General features: G+C 47.2%; 1 protein-coding gene across 1 annotated transcript in view; it reads right to left on the reverse strand.

Annotated features, from left to right (window-relative positions):
* The window catches only part of PARP2 (poly(ADP-ribose) polymerase 2), a 283,463-nt gene that overhangs the window by 188,140 nt on the left and 73,243 nt on the right, over nt 1-22,080 (reverse strand). The window contains exons 5-6 of the mRNA XM_069244318.1: nt 19,297-19,479; nt 6,567-6,637 (exon numbers count right to left, since the gene is read on the reverse strand). Of these exons, the coding sequence (XP_069100419.1) occupies nt 6,567-6,637; nt 19,297-19,479 (254 nt within the window). The remainder of the gene's footprint in view (nt 1-6,566; nt 6,638-19,296; nt 19,480-22,080) is intronic.

The following is a 22,080-nucleotide window of genomic DNA, read 5'->3' on the forward strand; positions in this document are numbered from 1 at the left end:
GTCAAACCAAGAAATCCTGCAGCACTGACCGTGCAAAATGACCGTCCCTTCTGACCTCAGAGTCCAAACAGTAATGTTTCACAAAAGTGTGAAGGGACGACCAAGTTGCGGCCTTGCAGATGTCAACCACAGGAACACCCCTGGCCAAGGCCGAAGAGGCCGACTTAGCTCTGGTGGAGTGAGCTCTAATGCCCTCAGGCGGATCCTTCTTTGCCAAAGAGTAACAGATTTTAATGCAAAGAACAACCCACCTGGAGAGTGTTCTCTTGTGGACTGCCTTTCCTCTCCTCTTGCCCACGTATCCGACAAACAGCTGATCCTCCAGCCTGATATCCTTCATTCTGTCGATATAGAAGCTCAACGCCCTTTTTGGGTCCAGGCGATGTAGTCTTTCTTCCTCCTTTGAAGGATGAGGCGGAGGATAAAACGTGGACAAAGTGATTGTCTGAGCCAAATGGAAGGGTGAAACAACCTTCGGAAGGAAAGCAGCCTTGGTCCTCAACACCACCTTATCCCCATAAAACGTTATATAAGGGGGTTTAACCGATAAGGCCTGCAACTCACTCACTCTCCTTGCAGATGTTATAGCTACCAGGAATACTGTTTTAATAACCAAATACCTTAAGGGGCAAGAATGCATAGGCTCAAAAGGGGACCCCATAAGGAAAGTCAGGACCAAGGACAAATCCCATTGAGGCATAACGAATGGTTTTGGAGGATATTGATTCAGAAGACCTTTCAAGAATCTGAGAACAATAGGGGATTTAAATAACGATGGTTGGTCTGGAAGACAAATGAAGGCTGACAAGGCCGACAAATAACCCTTAATGGTAGCTACTGCACAACCTTTCTGCGCTAGAGACAGTGCAAAAGACAAAACATGTGACAGATGAGCATGTAAGGGATCAATCTGTCTCTCTCCACACCACATAACAAATTTAGACCACCTATTAGCGTAGATAGATTTAGTGGAGTGTCGCCTGGCCGCTAAGATAACATCCACTACATCAGGTGGGAGAGAGAAGGAACTCAGGTTGCCCCGTTCAATCTCCAAGCATGTAGGTGCAGACTCTGGAGGTTGGGGTGTAAAACCTGCCCCTGCGACTGCGAGAGGAGGTCTGCCCTGAGAGGGAGACGGAGCGGAGGGCACAGTGAGAGTTGGAGAAGGTCGGAGTACCATACCCTCCTTGGCCAATCCGGAGCTATTAAGATGACTTGGGCCCGGTCTTGGCGAATTTTCCTCAACACTCGAGGAATCAAGGGTATGGGGGGAAACGCGTAAAGCAACTGGTCGCACCAGGTTATCTGAAACGCGTCCCCCAACGCTCCCTGCATCGGATACTGGAGGCTGCAGAATAACGGGCAATGCGCGTTCTCCCGAGTGGCAAACAGATCTATCCGAGGAAACCCCCACATCTGGAAGATTAAACAGACTTGATCTGGATGGAGACGCCACTCGTGGTCTGCCGAGAATTGGCGACAGACTGTCCGCACGTACATTCAAGACCCCGGCCAGATGATTTGCCACCAAGCAAATCTGATGGTCCTTTGCCCAGGACCATAGCCGAAGAGCTTCTCTGCAGAGAAGGTACGACCCTACTCCTCCCTGTTTGTTTATGTACCACATCGTGGTAGTATTGTCCGTCAGGACCTGTACCGACTGACCACGAAGGGATGGGAGGAAGGCCTTGAGAGCCAAACGTACAGCCCGTAACTCCAACAGATTGATATGAAACACCTGTTCCTCTGGAGACCAAAGCCCTTTGATCTCCAGATTCCCCAGATGAGCTCCCCATCCTAGGGTGGAGGCATCCGTTATTACCGTGGCCACTGGTGGCGACTGCGCGAACGGCTTCCCCTGTGAAAGATTGTTGCCCGCAATCCACCACTTCAATTCCACAGCAGCATCTCTGGAGATCTTGACAGTACCTTCTAAATCTCCCTTGTGTTGAGACCACTGCCTTCGGAGGCACCACTGAAGAGCCCTCATGTGCCAGCGAGCATGCGTGACCAACAGAATGCAGGAGGCGAACAGACCGAGCAGACGAAGGACCTTGAGGACTGGAACTACCGCTCCATTTCGAAACATTGGAACCAATTCCTGAATATCTTGAATCCGCTGAGGCGGAGGAAAGGCTCGACTCAATGTTGTATCCAGTACTGCCCCTATGAACAGGAGGCGCTGAGAGGGCTCCAGGTGAGATTTGGGCACGTTCACCGAAAAGCCCAGGTCGAACAACAACTGGGTTGTTGACTGCAGATGATGTGACACAAGCTCCGGGGACTTGGCTTTGATCAACCAGTCGTCCAAGTAAGGGAATACTGCTATCCCCTTCCTTCTGAGCTCCGCCGCAACCACTGACATCACCTTTGTGAAGACTCGAGGTGCTGAAGTAAGACCAAACGGGAGGACCGCAAACTGATAGTGCTGCGACCCTACCACAAACCGGAGATACTTCCTGTGCGACTTGAGTATCGGGATATGAAAGTAAGCATCCTGCAAGTCGACAGACACCATCCAATCTTCCTTGTTCAACGCCAAAAGCACCTGTGCTAGGGTCAGCATCTTGAACTTTTCCTGTTTGAGGAACCAATTCAAGATCCTCAGATCCAGGATTGGTCTCAACTGACCATCCTTTTTGGGAATCAGGAAGTATCTTGAGTAACAACCTCGACCCTTTTCCTGCTCTGGGACCAACTCTACCGCGCCCTTTGAAAGGAGGACTTGAACCTCCTGTTCTAGCAACAGGAGGTGTTCTTCTGAACAATAAGATGGGCGGGGCGGGATGAGGTGCGGGAACTCCCGAAAGGGAAGGGCGTAGCCTTTTCCCACAATGCCGAGAACCCAAGTGTCCGTTGTGATAGACTTCCACTTGTGGAGAAAACGCTGTAATCTGCCCCCTACAGGAGAGGAGTGAGTGGGAAACGGTGGAAGCCTAAGGCTGCTTCCCCTGCTGCACCCCTCCAGAGGACGAGGAAGAGGCAGAGTGCTGTTGAGAGGCTCCTCTGGTACGGACCCCACCCCTCCCCCTCCCTCTAAATGACCTATAGGGGAGGGAAGAGGCGGGTTGCTGGAACCTCCCCCGAAAGGAAGAGGAATAAGAGCCACGCCCAAATCCCCGAAACCTCCTGAAAATTCTAGAAGAGGCAGAGGAAGAAGGAGCTTGCAGTCCTAACGATTTGGCTGTGGCTCTACTCTCCTTAAATCGTTCCAAGGCTGAATCTGCCTTGGCTCCAAACAGTCTGTCCCCATCAAACGGGAGGTCCAGCAGGGTCGACTGCACATCCGCAGAGAACCCTGAGTTTCGGAGCCAGGCCTGTCTTCTTGCCACCACAGCCGTGCCCATCGCCCTGGCCACCGAGTCGGTCGTGTCCAGCCCAGACTGGATAATCTGGGTCGCGGCAGCCTGGGCGTCCGAGACCACATCCAAAAGACCCTGGGGAAGCTCCGTGAATGAAGACGAAATATCATCCATCAGCGCATGGATGTACCTCCCCAGAATGCACGTGGCGTTGGTGGCCTTCAACGCCAAACTGCATGACGAAAATATTTTCTTGGACTGCGCATCCAGTTTCTTGGAGTCTCTGTCTCCAGGCACCGTCGGGAAGGAACCAGGCGCTGACTTTGAGGAACAGGAGGCTTGCACCACCAAGCTCTCCGGCGTAGGGTGTCTAGAGAGAAAGCCAGGGTCAGATGGTGCAGCTCGATACCTCCTGGCCACAGCCCTATGAACGGCCGAGGAAGACACCGGCTTCTTCCACACCTCCAACACCGGATCCAGCAAAGCCTCATTAAATGGCAAGAGAGGCTCAGCTGCAGCAGAGGCCGGATGCAATACCTCTGTCAGCAAATTCTGCTTTGCCTCTGCCACCGGCAAAGGCAGGTCCAAAAAGCTCGCTGCCTTCCTCACCACAGCATGAAAGGAAGCAGCCTCCTCCGTATATTCCCCTGGAGATGAAAGGTCCCACTCAGGGGAAGTGTCCAGCCCACTGGCTGTATCCAGACCATGCAGTCCGTCTCCAGAGTCCTCAATCTCTCCCTCCTCTAGGACTCGCTGGTACTCTTGCTCTTCTAAAAGACGGAGAGCACGCCTCCTCGAATGAAGTCTCTCCTCGATACGCGGAGTCGACATGGCCTCCGCCGACGTCGAAGAACGGCGCCGATCTCCAGAAGCATCTGACGCCGCGTCCGGCGCCACAGGCAGCTTCGGCGCCGAGGCAGGAGCCGGAGGACGAGGTCTTGGAGCCGATGGACCAACCGGAGTCACAGGGCAAAATCCTGACTTCGACGGAGGGGCAACCTCCGGGGCCGAAACATCCGAAGCCACCGGAGCGGCCACCGACGCCGGCACCGGCGCCGAGCCCACATTCCCAAAAGGGAGAAAGGGCATAAAGGGTGCCGGCCGAAGAGGCGCAGGATCACCCAACGAAAAGGCCAAGGGCCCCGAAGGACCAGCCGGAGCAGCTCCTGGAGCCATCTGCTGAAAGATGGTATACATCGCATTAAGAAACGCGGTACTATCGGCTCCAGGAGTGGGAAAAGCCGGATACTGGGGTGCCTGGATCGAGGGCGACCCCGACGCCGGCCTCGACGTCTGCGACGCCGGAGAAAACACAAGAGGCTGCACCACCTCAATCACTGACGCCTGACCAGGTGAAGTCGGTGACGCCGGAGAGGGCAACGGCGTCGATGGATGCGGCGTGACCGTGGGGCTGACCTCCCAAGTCCTCCGACGCCGAGCCGAAGGTGACCTCGAACGAGACTCCTTGCTGGAGTGACGTCGTGAGTCTCTACGGCGCCGGGAGTCTCGATGACGCCGGTGAGACCTTGGCGAAGAAGACTTCTTATGATGTTTCTCCTTCTTCTTTGACTTTGCCATAAATAACTTGGCCTCGCGCTCTTTGAGGGCCTTCGGATTCATGTGTTGACATGAATCGCAAGTCGAGACGTCGTGGTCGGAGCTCAAACACCATAGACAGTCGGAGTGAGGATCTGTAACTGACATCTTGCCCCCACACTCTCGACAGGGCTTGAAACCCGACTTCCTCTGAGACATTGTTACCGCAGAGAAGACTACGCAGCAGACAATACACTGTAACCACGAAGGTAACAGTAACTCCCTCGAAGATAACCGTTTCGAATGCACGGAAAAAAGGGAACTGTCATCGGCACGTCGGCGAGGACTTCTTATTGCCTGTATGACGTCAGACGGCGTCGCGTGGGCTAGAGTGACGTCCTCGTCGACGTGCAGAGACTAGTAAGAAGATTTCCGTCAAATGCTGGCGCCATGGGAGTATTCATCAGGTGAGGAATCCACAGGTAGTTGTATCCATCAGAAAGTGAACTGACTGAAGGCCTGGGGATATGGGGGATACGTCCAAGAAACTAAACTGCCAATCAAGCTGATAACAGATTATCTAGAAGGTGTCTGAGGAACCTGGCACTCAAGCAGATGACAACTGGAGTAATCTCAAGAGAGAGAGTGGCCCCTCACCCACAGCATTGCCTCTCTAAATCTTCAAACAGAATGAAAAGAAAATTTGGTGCCCCAAGGAGTGTGGCAATTGCTAAGAGAATCGCACCTGAATAGCCGGACTAAGCTACTCTTGCTCCCTTCTACACCCTTTTCTCTCCTTCAGCCTACGTTCTTCGACCACTTCCCTCCTCTAATTCATCACTCTCAGATCCGTCATCTACCACCACATACATCCTCATAACTTAAGAGTCCCCTCCTCAAATCTCATTATAGGGCACAAGCCCTGCATATGGCCAGATGAGAGCAAAGCAAATAACCGCTTCAGGCAGTAGGTGACCGCACAAGTATCAAACAGGGCAGGATGCCGTGTGTGTTGGTGGAGGTGGGTATATCCAAAATGGTGTCAGGGGCCAACCAGTGAACTGTTTAATAGCTGCTTTTGTTTCCATAATCAGGACCTTGATATGAGTGACTTTTAGATTTGTGTAAGTCTTTGCTGATTAATTAATCTGTACACATTGTTTTACTGATTTTATTGCTTTTTACATGCAGCATTTTTTTGAAGGACATTATAATCCACTCAAAGATGATGATCCAAATGGGAGGCAAGCTTTTCCTAAGCTATGTCTTTCCTTGTCAGTACATATTTTTGTAAAAGAAAAATCTGCTGGCCTCCAAATCCCCGATTACTACTTACAAGCGCTAAACCACTCCATGTTTTTACATAATATTTAGTGTTTGATTACCTGTCTACTTATAACCTTTCAGTGCTCTTAACTCGATTATAAAACTTGGGGAGTCAGTAAAGAAGATAAATGCAGAACATAATAAAATAAAAAAAGAAACTATGATCAGATCATACTACAAATATTTATAAAAGAAAAAACAACCATCCATTTGGCTAAACGGAATAAACAGGACTTTGTAAATATTGACTCACAGAGACGAGGTCAGAAGTTGATGTTAAGTACAGCCTGCAAATGCTGAGCTTCTAAAGCTAGTTGTAGGGCATATACCCTGGCAGCATGAGATGTGATCTCTCAGGCATAGTGTGGGCAATACAATTAATACAGGTGAAAGTTACCTTACCTTGCCTACTTTGGCTTTGCATTCGGGATCCACTGGTGCTTTTCCATTCATTACAAGTGTCTTCACAGACTCTACATTAGAGGCAGAAAATGTAAGAAAATACATATTATTGAAGAAATAAATATAGAATACAGTAAATTACTCTTTAAATTTTTCAGAAGCACGTGTATTAAAGAACTTCTTAAGTTGGTTGTCCAAGTTAATTTTATTTACTGACAACTTGCATTAAAGAACACTCTGGGTAGATATAGGGAATACAGACTTCTAATATTGGAGGTTATATCCCCACAGCCAATACAATGCTCCACTTACATATGTTTCTTTGCACTGTTAGAGTCCAAGGTTGTTATGGTTTTGCTAGGGACGATACTAGACGGATGTCAGGGTTTTTTCCTTATTGGATTAAACAATAATGGTCTTCACAAAAAGATGTGTAAGTAAACTCAAGAATTCAAGAAGTTTTGTAATACAACAATGCATGCAAGCAGCAGAGCAGTATTATCACAAACTTTAATTGCACTCTAGTTACAGTATTACAGGGAGTGCAGAATTATTAGGCAAGTTGTATTTTTGAGGATTAATTTTATTATTGAACAACAACCATGTTCTCAATGAACCCAAAAAACTCATTAATATCAAAACTGAATATTTTTGGAAGTAGTTTTTAGTTTGTTTTTAGTTTTAGCTATGTTAGGGGGATATCTGTGTGTGCAGGTGACTATCACTGTGCATAATTATTAGGCAACTTAACAAAAAAAAATATATACCCATTTCAATTATTTATCATTACCAGTGAAACCAATATAACATCTCAACATTCACAAATATACATTTCTGACATTCAAAAACAAAACAAAAACAAATCAGTGACCAATATAGCCACCTTTCTTTGCAAGGACACTCAAAAGCCTGCCATCCATGGATTCTGTCAGTGTTTTGATCTGTTCACCATCAACATTGCGTGCAGCAGCAACCACAGCCTCCCAGACACTGTTCAGAGAGGTGTACTGTTTTCCCTCCTTGTAAATCTCACATTTGATGATGGACCACAGGTTCTCAATGGGGTTCAGATCAGGTGAACAAGGAGGCCATGTCATTAGATTTCCTTCTTTTATACCCTTTCTTGCCAGCCACGCTGTGGAGTACTTGGACGCGTGTGATGGAGCATTGTCCTGCATGAAAATCATGTTTTTCTTGAAGGATGCAGACTTCTTCCTGTACCACTGCTTGAAGAAGGTGTCTTCCAGGAACTGGCAGTAGGACTGGGAGTTGAGCTTGACTCCATCCTCAACCCGAAAAGGCCCCACAAGCTCATCTTTGATGATACCAGCCCAAACCAGTACTCCACCTCCACCTTGCTGGCGTCTGAGTCGGACTGGAGCTCTCTGCCCTTTACCAATCCAGCCACGGGCCCATCCATCTGGCCCATCAAGACTCACTCTCATTTCATCAGTCCATAAAACCTTAGAAAAATCAGTCTTGAGATATTTCTTGGCCCAGTCTTGACGTTTCAGCTTGTGTGTCTTGTTCAGTGGTGGTCGTCTTTCAGCCTTTCTTACCTTGGCCATGTCTCTGAGTATTGCACACCTTGTGCTTTTGGGCACTCCAGTGATGTTGCAGCTCTGAAATATGGCCAAACTGGTGGCAAGTGGCATCGTGGCAGCTGCACGCTTGACTTTTCTCAGTTCATGGGCAGTTATTTTGCGGCTTGGTTTTTCCACACGCTTCTTGCGACCCTGTTGACTATTTTGAATGAAACGCTTGATTGTTCGATGATCACGCTTCAGAAGCTTTGCAATTTTAAGAGTGCTGCATCCCTCTGCAAGATCTCACTATTTTTGACTTTTCTGAGCCTGTCCAGTCCTTCTTTTGAACCATTTTGCCAAAGGAAAGGAAGTTGCCTAATAATTATGCACACCTGATATAGGGTGTTGATGTCATTAGACCACACCCCTTCTCATTACAGAGATGCACATCACCTAATATGCTTAATTGGTAGTAGGCTTTCGAGCCTATACAGCTTGGAGTAAGACAACATGCATAAAGAGGATGATGTGGTCAAAATACTCATTTGCCTAATAATTCTGCACTCCCTGTATATGAAGTTATTGCACTCTGAAATGAAGTCCTTATTTTCAGAATAGTATTTGTCATTAAACTTCGATATGCAAAGCACGCACTTAAATATGCGCCTGTTTGTTTTGGGTCCCATCTTCACCCTGAGAAACCTCTGCCCTACTAGAAGAAACTTATAGGGATCGATCAAAGTTATTTTGGAAACAAAAAAAATAGTTTGCTTTACCAAAGCTATAAAGCAGTTGCAGCTCTTCTGTAATAATCACTATGAGCATGACTTCACAAAAATATAACATTCTTCGAGGACAGCAGCTTACATTCTCTTTTGGCAATCACTCCTCTGTGGTCCTCATGTCATGTTACGCTATCTATCTCCAATCAGCAATATAATGTTAATTACCTTTGCTCTGCTCAAGGGTTTATAACTTAGTATCCAATAAAGAGATAATTGTTATTGCTTGAGCAAGGGACATGAGTACGATTCCTCGAGGGTACAAAACGTTTTAATGTCTATTTAATCTCCCAGGCAAGTAGATATTAGCTCTTGTCGTCCTGCTCCTGGTACACCCACAAAGCCATTTTATTCCAGTTTACAGTAAGAAATGCTTGTCATTGAGCCTCTTTATGTATAGTTGTGGCAATTAGGTAACCAGAGGCAGGCTGTGGGCTTCCTGCTGCTCACAACCAATCAGGAAGATAGAAAACTGATCCCATCAGTGGTGCCAAATGTATGTCAGACTCCGATTGGTTCAGAAACCTTGAGCTCACTGGCAGAAATACTGCAAAAGCTCCTCTGGCAAAACCGAACTCGTTTATTGATAGCAGACCTGGAGACTGAAATACAGAGGGAAATTTAAATATATTGCTGATACCACAGTTTGGTGGAGTGGTCTTTCAGTTGTGGCCTTACACAGGAGTTATGGGGCTCCCAGTGAGCACGTGACAAATTCCTGAACCACAGGGCTGTTTCTCTAAGCTGCAGAAGCTGTCAGGGGATTGCACCGAGCCAGCATGCCCCTCTCAATCAGTTGAAGGCCTGCCAGCTGGCGCTTGAGTAGGGGGGTAGAGTTGTTTAAGTGTTTCATGCCCTTTACGGCTCTGAGCTGTGGGGAGGAAGAGTGCCATAGATGCATCATCTGGTCGCTCCTTGGAATCCCTCATTTTGCTTGTCCTTTACGGACGGTCAGGAGCCCCTCCTGATTAGACTACCAGTTTCTTAAGTGATCAGCACTGCCCTTTACGCCTTGCCACCCGTGATTCAGATTCCAGATCCTCCAAAACATCTGAGCCCTCTAAGTTATGAACATGGTCGTCTGCAGTCCCACTTCTGCGCTAACTTCTCCAACCTCTAGACCACTTAAGTACCTGAGTTATGTACTCCAAATACAGCAGCCATTTTCGCCACCCCATACACTACAGATGCTCACTTCACCCGATGCCTTCCATCTGCCCAACATTCTTCCACTGTAGTTGCACAGTACTTACACACATAAAAGAAAACACTCAGTTGTACAAAAATAAAGGACCTGTATTTTTAGTCACACAATACTAGAAGGGCAACCCTCCAATAGGAGGTAAGTAATACACTAATTATATACACTAGTAAACAGCAATAGGCATAGAAAAGGTTAGAACACAGTGCACATGCAGTTAGACAATAGTGAACCTAGGGGGAACCCAAACAATATACTAAAAAAATGGAATGCGAACACAGGACCCTCACCTAATTAAGTGGAATGTGTAGAGGGGAACTGGGAATACTAGAAGACCACAGAGGCAAGTAACACAGTACCCTCCAGCGAGCAGGAAAGCAGGAGTAAATCATTGAAATGTCTCCAAACCACCCAAAAGGAAGAAAAAGAAGAAAAGAAGACACCCAGACGAGACTGCAAGGAACCACTGGTGGATTCCTGGAGAGGAAGACCTGTGGAGAGAGGGGACCAAGTCCTGGAGTCACAGTGGAGGCCAGGAGGAGCAGGAGCTACTACCCACCGAGCTGTACTTGCAGGAGTTGGTCGACAGTGATGGGAGGGGAGTTCAGCACTGCAGCCCTGGAGCCGGAGAAGATTTCCTGACGGATGCAGAAGATGGCCCACGCTGGAAGAAAGATTGCAGACAGCTGTCTCTGTAAGAATTCCACCAACAAGCCTTGGCAAAGGCAAATTCGCAGTTAGTGGAAAAGTGGCGCTGCCGGGGACCAGCAAAGCCCAGGAGGACTCAACCCAGGAGGGGAAGCCAGAGAGGGGCCCTCAGCAACACAGAGGGCCCACAGGAGCAAAGGCAGCACTTGCTGTTGTCTCACAGGACGGGGACACAGAAGTTGTAGAAGGAGCCCATGCTGCACTACAGAAAGGGATCCCAAACTGTAGGAGAACTACGCTGAGGGCTGTGCGTTGCAGGAAGAAGTGCTGAGGACTGGCGCTGCACGTAGTCTGAAGTTCCCTTGGAGGAGATGCAAACAAGCCTTCAAGCTGCAAGAGACCCGGTGCACAGGAGTACTGTTCTGTGTGGGAAGGCAAGGACTTACCTCCACCAAAGTTGGTAAGCTGGCAGAGAGGACCAAGAGGACTACTCAGGACCACTACCAGTGAGGCATGATCCACCCAGCTTAGGATGAGAGGAGATCCACGCAGCCAGTTGTCATTGCAGTAGGTGCCTGCAGATGCAGGGGAGTGACTCCTTCAAGGGGAGTGATTCCCACAAGGAGATTCTTTGTTCCTCCTCGTTCAGACTGAAGACTTGCTGCCCTCAGAGGATGCACAGTTGGGGAAATGTTGCAGAAGCTGGAAAGAGCTGTGGAAACAATGTTGCAAGAAGAGTCTTCTTCGTGGATGCAGACTGTCGGTTCCTGGAGGATCCAGTCGCGGTTCTAGTGGCTAGAAGTCGAAGTGGAGGTTCCACAGGAGTCCTTCTGGAATCATGCAAACCGAATCTGAGGAACCACCCAATAGAGAGACCCTAAACAGCCCTAAAAGGGGGGCTGGTCACCTAGCCAGGTGACCACGTATCAAGAGGGGGCTTTGATGTCACCTGCCTGGCCTGGCCACTCAGATGCTGATGCTCCCAGAGGTCCCTGGCAACCTTGGATTCAAGATGGCAGAACCCAGGGATCCTCTGGAGGAGCTCTGGGCATCACCCCTGGGGTGGTTATGGACAGGGGAGTGGTCACTCCCCTTTCCATTGTTCAGTTTCGCACCAGAGCAGGGACTGGAGGTCCCTGAACCGGTGTAGACTGGTTTATGCATGGTGGGCAAAAAATGTGCCCTTCAAAGCATACCAGTGGTTTGGGGAGGCTACCCTTCCCAGGCCATGTAACACCTATTTCCAAAGGGAGAGGGTGTTACCCCCTCCCAAAAGAAATCCTTTGTTCTGCCTTCCTGGGCTTGAGCTGTTCAAGCAGCAGGAGGGAAGAAACCTGTCTGAGGGGTGACAGCAGCTTGGGCTGCCTGGAAATCACTGAAAGACTGGTAGGAGCAATGCTTGGGGTTCTCTAAGGAGCCCCCAGAGTGCATGGAATCATATTTCCAACACTGGTAACAGTACTGAGGTATGATTCTGACATGTTTGATACCAAACATGCCTAGGTTCGGAGTTACCATTAGGTAGCTGGACATAGGTGGTGACCTATGTCCAGTACATGTGTAAAATGGCATCCCCGCACTCACGAAGTCCAGGAAAATGGCACTGGAGTTTGTGGGGGCACCTCTGCTAGTGCAGGGGTGCCCTCACACACAGGTACTTGCACCCTGTCCTCTGGGTTAGGAGGGCCTGCCATAGGGGTGACCTAAGGTGACCTGGTGCTGTGACCTATGGTGAAAAAGGCTGCATGCACCCTTTCATGCAGGCTGCAATGGCAGGCTTGCAGAACACTTTGCATGGGTGGTATAATACATGCTGCAGCCCATGGGGATCCCCTGGTACCTCAATGCTCTGGGTACCTGTGTACCATATACTAGGGACTTACATGGGGCATCAGTATGGCAAATGTGGGGTGAAAAAGGTACAAGTTGCCAAGTTAGAAGGGAGAGAACATAATCTCTGTGGTCCTGGTTAGCAGGATTCGAGTGAACACAGTCAAACACACTAACAGGCAGAAAATGGGGGTAACCATGACAAGAAAGAGGGTACTTTCCTACACCAGCACAACAAAGCAACAGGCAAAGTGGCAGTCTCGCCAACAGCATCCAGCTCTTCTTCCTTGCAGAATTTCCTCAGTCCAGAAGGATTCTAACTATGTGGTGACAAAGGTCCAGTACTCATACCCATTTCTGTCTTTGAAGTAGGCAAACTTCAAAGAGAGAGTGCACAAGAACCTGCCTTTCCCAGGTGATTGGGGACTGCTTTGTGTGAGGCAGGCACAGTCATACTCCAGTGAAAGTGTCAGCTCATCCCACCATTCTAGCTCAGAAAGACCCATCAGCCTGGTGATGGGCCACCAGGATATGCAGGGCACGCTTCAGCACCCTTTGTGTGACTATCTATAGTGAATGCACAAACAGCCTGTCATGCTGACCAAAACGTGTATTCAGCAGACAGGCACAGGCACAGGCACAGAATAGTTACGCAAGAAAATGCCCACTATTTAAAAGTGGCATTTACAAACTCACAGTTCAAAAAACAACTTCACCAAAGGATATATGTTTAAATTGTGAGTTCAAAAACCCCACACTCCATATCTATATCTGCTTCCAATGGGAAATTGCACTTAAAAGATATTCCAAGTCAATCCTTTTGTTACCCTGTGGGAGAGATAGGCCTTGCAATAGTGAAAAACACATTTAGCAGTATTTCACTATCAGGACATGTAAAAGACATGTACATGTCCTACCTTTTAAATACACTACACCTTGCCCATGGGGCTGTCTTGGGCCTACTTTAGGGAGTGACTTACATGGGGTAAAAGGGAAGGTTTGGGCCTGGCAAGTGGGTGCACTTGCCAGGTCGAAAGGGCAATTTAAAACTGCACAAGCAGACACTGCAGTGGCAGGTCTGAGACATGTGTAGAGGGCTACTCATGTGGGTGGCACAATCAGTGCTGCAGGCTCACTAGCAGCATTTGATTTACAGGCCCTGGGCGCACACAGTGCACTTACTAGTAAATAAAATATACCAATCATGGATAAACTAATCATCAATACAATTTAGACAGGGATCACTTGCCCTTTAGCACTGATCAAAGGTAGTAAAGAACCCAGAGTCCTAGAGCCAGCAAAAACAAAATGCAGCACAGTCAAAAACGGGAGGTGAGAGGCAAAAAGTTTAGGGATATCTCTACAAAAAGGCAATTTCCTACACAACCCCCTCCCAGCCTAAAGCCAGGGTAGTCCAATCAAGACCTTGCTCGACTGCTAAGGCGATAGAACGTGGACAATGGCCCACCACTGCAGGGGTTCTTGCCAGTTCTACGCCTCTCTGAACCCAGGTGGATCCCTATGTCTACACTCTCAGGGCCCACTAAACTAACCCAGGGGTACCCTTCTCTCAATCCGTTGACTCCACCTGTGCAGCATTTTACCTTACTTTGCTCACAGATGCATCCCAGTAGGCAGAGAGTACCACCATGGCCAACACTGCGATGTGGCCCATTCCACTCCTTGGGTCTGACAGCTGTCAGTGTCAAGAGCCAGGCCCCAGGCCATACCCTAGCCTCTGTAGTTCTGGAAAGTGGGGGCAGTAGCCCCAGGTGCCTTGCACTATTTTTTCCACTTTACCTCCCACCAGTTCAAGGGTGATATCCTGAAACTGGTCACTCAACTTAGGATCTGCACCCTCAGGCTGAGCAGAGGACAGGGGTGGGCTCTCCTTCCTCCTGTTCCTCTTGGTGGGATCCTGTACCTTCTGCTTTGGAGTGGTACCTCCAGAAAACTGAACTGTTAGAGCACCTTTGTCAGCCGTCCCTCCCAGTTCTCCTGACAAAGGGGGCAACTCATTCCTCAGAATGGAGTCTATGGGCATCTGGGAACTAACTATGACCCTTCTCTGGGTCACCTCCCCACCCTAGGGACAACATAGCCATAGACCAGAATAAGTCCTACCAGTGGGCTGGAGTCACTCTACACACCTGGACGGTGTACTGCTCGGGGGTGACTAACCTTTCCAGAACCATGGTCCGGCTAGTCCCTGTGTCCCCCAGAGCAGTGACTGGGACCACCTCCACTTTCACCTGGTGAAGGCGACAACTCCCACCCTCTGGGGTAACCAACTCACCCTCTGAGTTCACCTCCCAACTAAGGGAGATTACGGCATTGGTCTTCGACCTGCCCCTGGGGTTTACTTCACCTTATGGCCTCATTGGCCACCCATGTAGAGGGGTCACCAGTAGCGGTTTTCCTAGGACAGACAGAGTCCCCTTTACTGTGTCCTAGCTGGAAACACACACAAAGCAACAGGGTTGAAAATGGGTCGTCCTGGGTCACCGCCCACCAGAACCTCCCTCATTCCTGTCAAAAGGGACATGAGAATCTTTTTCTCCCCCCTTATCCTGGGACCTGTCTGTGTCTCCCTTGACCTCCCCTCCTTCTTCTGTTGGGGACCCTGCCCACTCTTGGCTGAGTCTCCCACATAAAACTACTTTTTGACCCTAGTGCTGAGCCAGAGGTCCACTTTCTTGACAAGCTTCCTGGGGTCAGTAAGCTTGCTGTCAATCAAGTGCTGACACAACTCTTGAAAACAGACTAGACAAGTGCTCCCATGCCATCAAATTGTACACCCCTTAATAATCTGTTACCTCGCTGTCCTTCACCCAAACATCCAGGGCTCTGCAAAAGGAATCAACATTCTCTACCCAAGTTTGAGAACCAAGTTTAGTAACTCTACATAAACTTTACCCTGTAACTTCCTGGGGCAAAACCATACCTCCTGCTTAGGGCTTCTTTCACGGAGGGGCACCTCCTCTGATCTTACTCGAAAGCCAACAAAGTGTCCCCCCACTCCACTGAGAAGTACTTCCACAGGCCTGCCCCCAATCTCTATCAGGGACCCTGTTCATTCTGAATGCCACTTCATAATCACTAAACCACTGCTCTATGTCATCCCCCACAACAAAGTCCTTCACCACATCCTGGGGTATAAATACATTTTCTTCAAAGTGCACTGTAGAACTCCTGCCACCATCTGTGCTGGATCTGCTCTTTTAGTCCAGCTCCTTCAAGCTCAGCTTGTGAGCTAAAATCATCATCTTCTCCTCCATGGCAATTTTGTTTTCTCTGCTTTTATTTTGAGCCTGGCTAGTTCCAACTGGAGCTACCTAGCCTCCCAACTGTCCTCCAGTTCCTCTGAGACAGAACCCTTGAAGAAACACTGCTGCTTTTCCTGGAAGGTGCCTTCCCCCCAGTTAGGTTCTGATCACAAAAATCCTCATGCAGGCTCTGCTCCTTTGTATCCACAACATTCTCCTCCTCCTGTGTGTGCTAACCAGCCTCCTTTGTGCCAACCAGGCCTTCACAGCCTTTTGCAGCTCAGTTCCTAGCGAGGCCTTTAATAGGACATTTGAGCTCCTTGCACAACTTTTTGCGATGAGGTACCGAGTAGGTCTCCAGCTTCTCCTGCTCAAACACCAAATCTGCAGCTCACCAGACTGAGACATGATTGCGAATAAAACTCAAAAGTTTCAAAGAGACAAATCCAACCAGTACATTGGGGTGTAATTGTTTGCAATATGGAAGTAGTGTACACCAATCACTTTATGTAAAGTACAAATACTAGTCCTTTTTTCACCGCTGATAACCAACATTAGAAATGGGGTCTCTAATTGGCAGTGGTTTACACCCTGCCCAAGAAGGGTCCTTCTCACTATAGTCAGGGTAAGGAAGTCACACAGCTAAGATAACCCCTGCTCACCCCCTTGGTAGCTTGGCTCAAGTAGTGAGGCTTATCTCAGAGGCAATGTGTAAAGTATTTACTTACACACACACACAACACCACAATAGTACTCCACATCAGTTTACAAGACCAAAACAACAAAATTCCATCGTACACAAGTAAAGATACAAATTTTCAAATATTAAATGCAGTATAGCTCTTAGAGACACAGTTGCTCCAACTTGGGCTATCAAAACGGTTTGGCGGAGTTGCTTCCAACACTCCAGCACCAACTGCGAGAGCGCGCTGTTGGCCACTGAGTCGTGTGGACCACAGATAAAGTACTTTGGAAAACGATGAGGAAACAAAGACAGGGAAGTGAGGTGTTGCTGTAGCCGTTACACATCGGTTCCTTACTGCCAAGCAGGGGAGGTGAGTCATCGGTTCCTTACAACAAGGCGGGGGACGATGAATCCAGCAGGTAAAGACGTGAGCTGTCGACTTTGTGGTGTTGTGATAACACCAACGGGCCAGAGGTGCTATAGCGGAGTCAGCTGCCATAGACATGGTTGACACTCTGGACTCATGCTGTTGCAGAACGTCGGAGGCGCTGTGGCGGCATCAGGTTTGCGATGTAGGTCACGGTCATTGTACTCAGCGGGAACGGCTCCAGTGTAGGCAACAGCGCAGGCTCCGAGAGCAGCACCAGTTCCGAAGTTGTTCTGTAAGTCAATAAACTAGTTTCTTCCTTGTTGCCCCAGAATTCACTCTCAAGGGCCCAGGAACTGAGTTTGGCACAATTTGGCAAATCAGGTCTCTCAGCAAGAGAGCCCAGGCACTGGCAGGTGAAGTCTTAGATGTCCCTAAGGCTTCTTAACAGGAGGCAAGCTCAGTCCAAGCCCTCTGAGAACTTTTGGAAGCTGTATGTAGAAAATCAAGTCCAGTCCTTTCACTCCCAGGACAGAAGTAGCAAGTAGCAGACCAGCACAACAAAGCAACAGGCAGAGTGGCAGTCCCTCCTAGAGCATCCAGCTCTTCTTCCTGGCAGAATTTACTCAGTCCAGAAGGATTCTATTTATATGGTGTCAGAGGACCAGTATTAATACCCATTCCTTCCATTAAAGTAGGCAAACTCCAAAAATAAATCTTTGTAGTGCACAAGTCCATGCCTTTCCCTGCCCTGACCTCAGGCACACTCCAGAGGACTGGGGACTGCTTTGTGTAAGGCAGAGCAGCCCTATTCAGGTGCAAGTGCCAGCTCCTCCCACCATTCTGGCTCAGGAAGACCAATCAGCCGGGTGATGGACCACCAGAATACGCAGGCCACACCTACGCTTCCTTTGTGTGACTGTCTAGAGTGAATGCACAAACAGCCCAACTGTCATCCTGACACAGACGTGTATTCAGCAGACAGGCAGAGGCACAGAACGGTTAAGCGAGAAAATGCCGACTTTCTAAAAGGGGCATTTACAAACTCACAGTTCAAAAACCAACTTCATCAAAGGATCTATTTTTAAATTGTGAGTTCAGAGACCACAAACTCCATATGTATATCTGTTCCCAATAAAAAATTACACTTAAAAGATATTTCAAGTCAATCCTCCTGATACCCTGTGGGAGAGATGGGCCTTGCAATAGTGAAAACTGAATTTAGCACCATTTCACTGTCAAGACATGTAAAACACACCAGTACATGTCCTACCTTTTAAATACACTACAACTTGCCCATGGGGCTGTCTTGGGCCTACTTTAGGGGGTGACTTACATGCGGTAAAAGGTAAGGTTTGGGCCTAGCAAGTGGGTGCACTTGCCAGGTCAACAGGGCAGTTTAAAACTGCACACACACAGTACAGTGGCAGGTCTGAGACATGTTTACAGGACAATCAGTGCTGCAGGCTCACTAGTAGCATTTGATGTACAGATAGTGCTTTTACTAAGGATTTACTAGAAAATCAAATATGCCAATCATGGATAAACCAATCACCAATAGAATTTAGACAGGGAGACACTTGCACTTTAGCACTCGTTGGCAGTGGTAAAGTGCCCAGAGTCCTAAAGCCAGCAAAAACAAAATGAGGCACAGAGTCAAAAACAGGAGGTCAGAGGCAACAAGTTAGGGGATAACCTTGCAAAGGGGCCATTTACAACAGAGTAGTACAAAGCCTCAAACAGAATCTGGCCAGGAAGTATGATTTGTTAAGTTATACATCTGAACTGTAATTTCCTCAATACCTTACAGTAAATGTATTTCTAACTGATCCAAAGAAATGCTGCAGCAGTTTGAAGTTTGTATCCTGGAAATGTTTGATAAAATGTTTTATATAAAGAACAATATTTAAAGAAAAAACACTTCAGCGACCAAAGTACAAGAGGATCCAAAAATTACATTTGTAAGTGCCATTTGTGTGAAGGCTGGTGCTTCACTTGTGTTCTCAAAGAGGTAGGATCCATTCTGCACCTTAAGAAACTTTACTACTATCATAATGCTTAATTAGTTGATTTGTTTATTGAAAATCATATATCCAAGTGGAAATGTTTAAACCAAATCAGATCAGGGTGAGAACCGACGTCTTGCATGTTACATTTTTATAGACGCCTCAACGTATGCTCCTGTCTCCTGCATTAGAAAGGTAGTGGCTTGACCAAAGTAAACATGAATACATAACTTGCTCCCACTATAAACTGTTTTGTGAACTTCGGATTTTATAGCAAGTTAAAGTAACTGTAAATTGTATCATAGTCATCTGTCCTTTTGTAACCTCAATCATGGAAGATTTACTGAGACATATCACTTGCTTCATTGATGGAAGTCACATGTAAAAATACCGCTCTTTCCAATAACTCACACATTTACCTTTGCTATCGCCCTTTCCGGAACTGCTCTGGTCTCCACCTTCAGTCACAGCACCTTGTCCAGAGGAATCGCCTTTACCTTTACACGGCTTCTTGGTTTCAGGACCACATGGCTTCTTAGCACCGGTAAAGGTTCCATTTGAGCTGCTACCATGTGGAGAGTTTGCATCAAGCTCCACAGCCGCTGTCAAAGAAAAATAAATGTAGATAAAACTGATTAATGAGAAACTTGTTCCAGTTTCCTACAGGCAGATACTTACAAGATGCAAATAGGGGCATAGTGATACAATTAGGGAAGGAAGGCATTAGTAAAACAATAGAAACACAGCCGGATCAATCAGTGTCTTTGGCTAGTTAAATCACAAATCTAAAAACAGCACACTCAGATGATAGAGAATGGTGGATCCCTCGAAATATGTTTACTGGCTAAATGTATTAACGCCCATAGCTTGTACAAAAGACGCGTTCATCTACGGGTTGCATGACCAGACTGTATTTTGTTAACATATATGGTGACTGTTTTTGTCTGGACAGGAGTTTAAGGTTGATATAGTGCTAACAAAGTAGAAGAATCTACTGTAAATGAAGTTAGTGTTATACTTAGATTTTTTTTGTTTCAAAGATTCTAGTCAGTTTCACCAATTGACTGTTAAAACTCAAATTCAACATAATACGAAAACATCCCGCATTCCGTGTCACTGCAGTCCACATGGAGGTCTCCATTACACACTTATGAAATCTGCAGCCATGTTGTAGGTCAGGAATACGCAATCCTTGAACATGTAATGCAAGTATGGCATTTTTTATTCAATTTCTTTGGGGATCCTAATATGTTATAGCCATATGCTCTAGAGGGAGAATGGACCAAAGACTATTGAACCAACGCAACTTTGTGGGTTTTTGCTCCAACCCAAGAAGCAAGCAATCACCAGTTTCACCACTGTTGAATTCACTGTAAAGCATGCCATATCCCAAAGCTAGTGCTACTTTCCTAAATGGGTGCCATGAGTTACAGCAGAGCTGGATCATTAGGAATATAACTTCCCTTTATCTCCTCTACCACCTACCTGTCTCCCAAGAAATGTTTGGACACAATCACTAAATATGAAGCTGCTCCAACAGGCATCACACCTTGTAGGTGTAAATCGTTTCAGGTTCCCTGTAATGTAACACCATCTGTACATAATTTTCAGACTGGTTTTCTTGTGCTGTATAGATACATTTGGCACAAAAGCCATGTTGGACTTTCTTTCGCACTCTTTGTCTGTGGTATCCCTCCCAACGTTTTCTCGCAGGCTTCTCTGTGAAGATTCAGTGACCAGATGGGGCAAATTCAGTAATTTCAAGAGTTTAGCAACAAGCCTTTCGAGACATAGAATCTAAGACCTCCTTCTCATTATGTCCCTCAATTTTTTTTTGTGCTCATTATAAGACCCAGCGTCAAAGTTGATCATACTGGAGTCAATTGATTTCTCTCTTCTGCAGAACTCATTTTTGCAAGTCTCAAAAGACCTAATATTTCTTTTCTTAAAGAAGTCCGCAATCATACAACCACTCGCCTCCCTCACATAGCAAAGGATACTGAGCTATGCAGGAGAAATTTGCACGTTCCAATGCATGGGCAGAAATAGTTCCTTGTAGGTGGATTATCCCAGTCCCACTTTGGTAATATCGTCATCCCACTCTTCTATGAACAATCTGCTAATTTTACTGATGTATATCAAGCTAGGTTGATGTTAAGCATGCACACTATTCCCTACAGTGGTCACCCTGCTCCAACCCATTTCACGGAGACCCAGTTCTTCTCAAACTCCACCACCATCCATTCTCTAAAAATCATCACCGGATGATGAATTTGTGAATCAACCTATTAGTAAAGAAGTAGGTTTGTGAAATCAGGATAGATTCGGTAGAAGTCAGTGTAAACTTTGCAACCACTTTTACTCAAAATATTCTTAGTACATCTTATCCCTAGGTTCCAGGTCATTGTGCATTCAGCGGTGGATGCTAATAATTTATTGGTTTTATTGCTATTTTCCAGCTGCTTGGCCTATAGCTGTTCGACTTTATTTGTAGGTAACAAACTACGTTGAGCCTTGCTAACGTCAGAATTCGATAATTTGTCATAGACCTCATTTTCTTATGTTCTTGAGAAATTTCCCAGACCACATTATCAGTTTTGATCCTCTTCTTTTAACCCACCCCCGATCACAGCCAAGAACACATCCCAGACCCGTACAATCTCCCAGAGGATTCTCACCAATGTCATTGATCTTAAAGTATGTTTGGGCTGCAACACAGAGTCATTACAAATGTCATCATTAAATCTCCACATACTCTGTGTTGCTTTTTATACAAATCAATTTCGTCCGTCACCTGTGCAAGGTCTGAAACAGTTATCCATCCTATCTTTGCTTCCTTTATGTTCCAGGAAGCATTCACAGATACAATACGCATTGCCTAAGCATGTACATCTTGCCTATGCAAGAGCTATGTATTTTAGCCATGTTGTACACCACTGTGGCCACTGTTCAGCATGGCTTAAAGTTTGTGGCATGGAGGAGAGGGGCTTGGAGTGGAGTGGCATCCAGTGGGATAGTGTGTCGTAGAGTGGAGCGCCGTATGGTTGAGCGTCGTAAAGAGGACCGTCATAGATCACAGTGTCATAGATTAAAGTGACGCAGAGTAGAGTGGGATAGGATGCAAAGTAGAGTGTCAGAGTACAGTGGCATAAAGGGGTGCAGAGTGGTGTAAAGTAGAGGGGTGTAGATTAGAGTGGTGCAGA

This window comes from Pleurodeles waltl, chromosome 7, assembly GCF_031143425.1.
Source record: "Pleurodeles waltl isolate 20211129_DDA chromosome 7, aPleWal1.hap1.20221129, whole genome shotgun sequence".
In the NCBI taxonomy this organism is placed as follows: Eukaryota; Metazoa; Chordata; class Amphibia; order Caudata; family Salamandridae; genus Pleurodeles; species Pleurodeles waltl.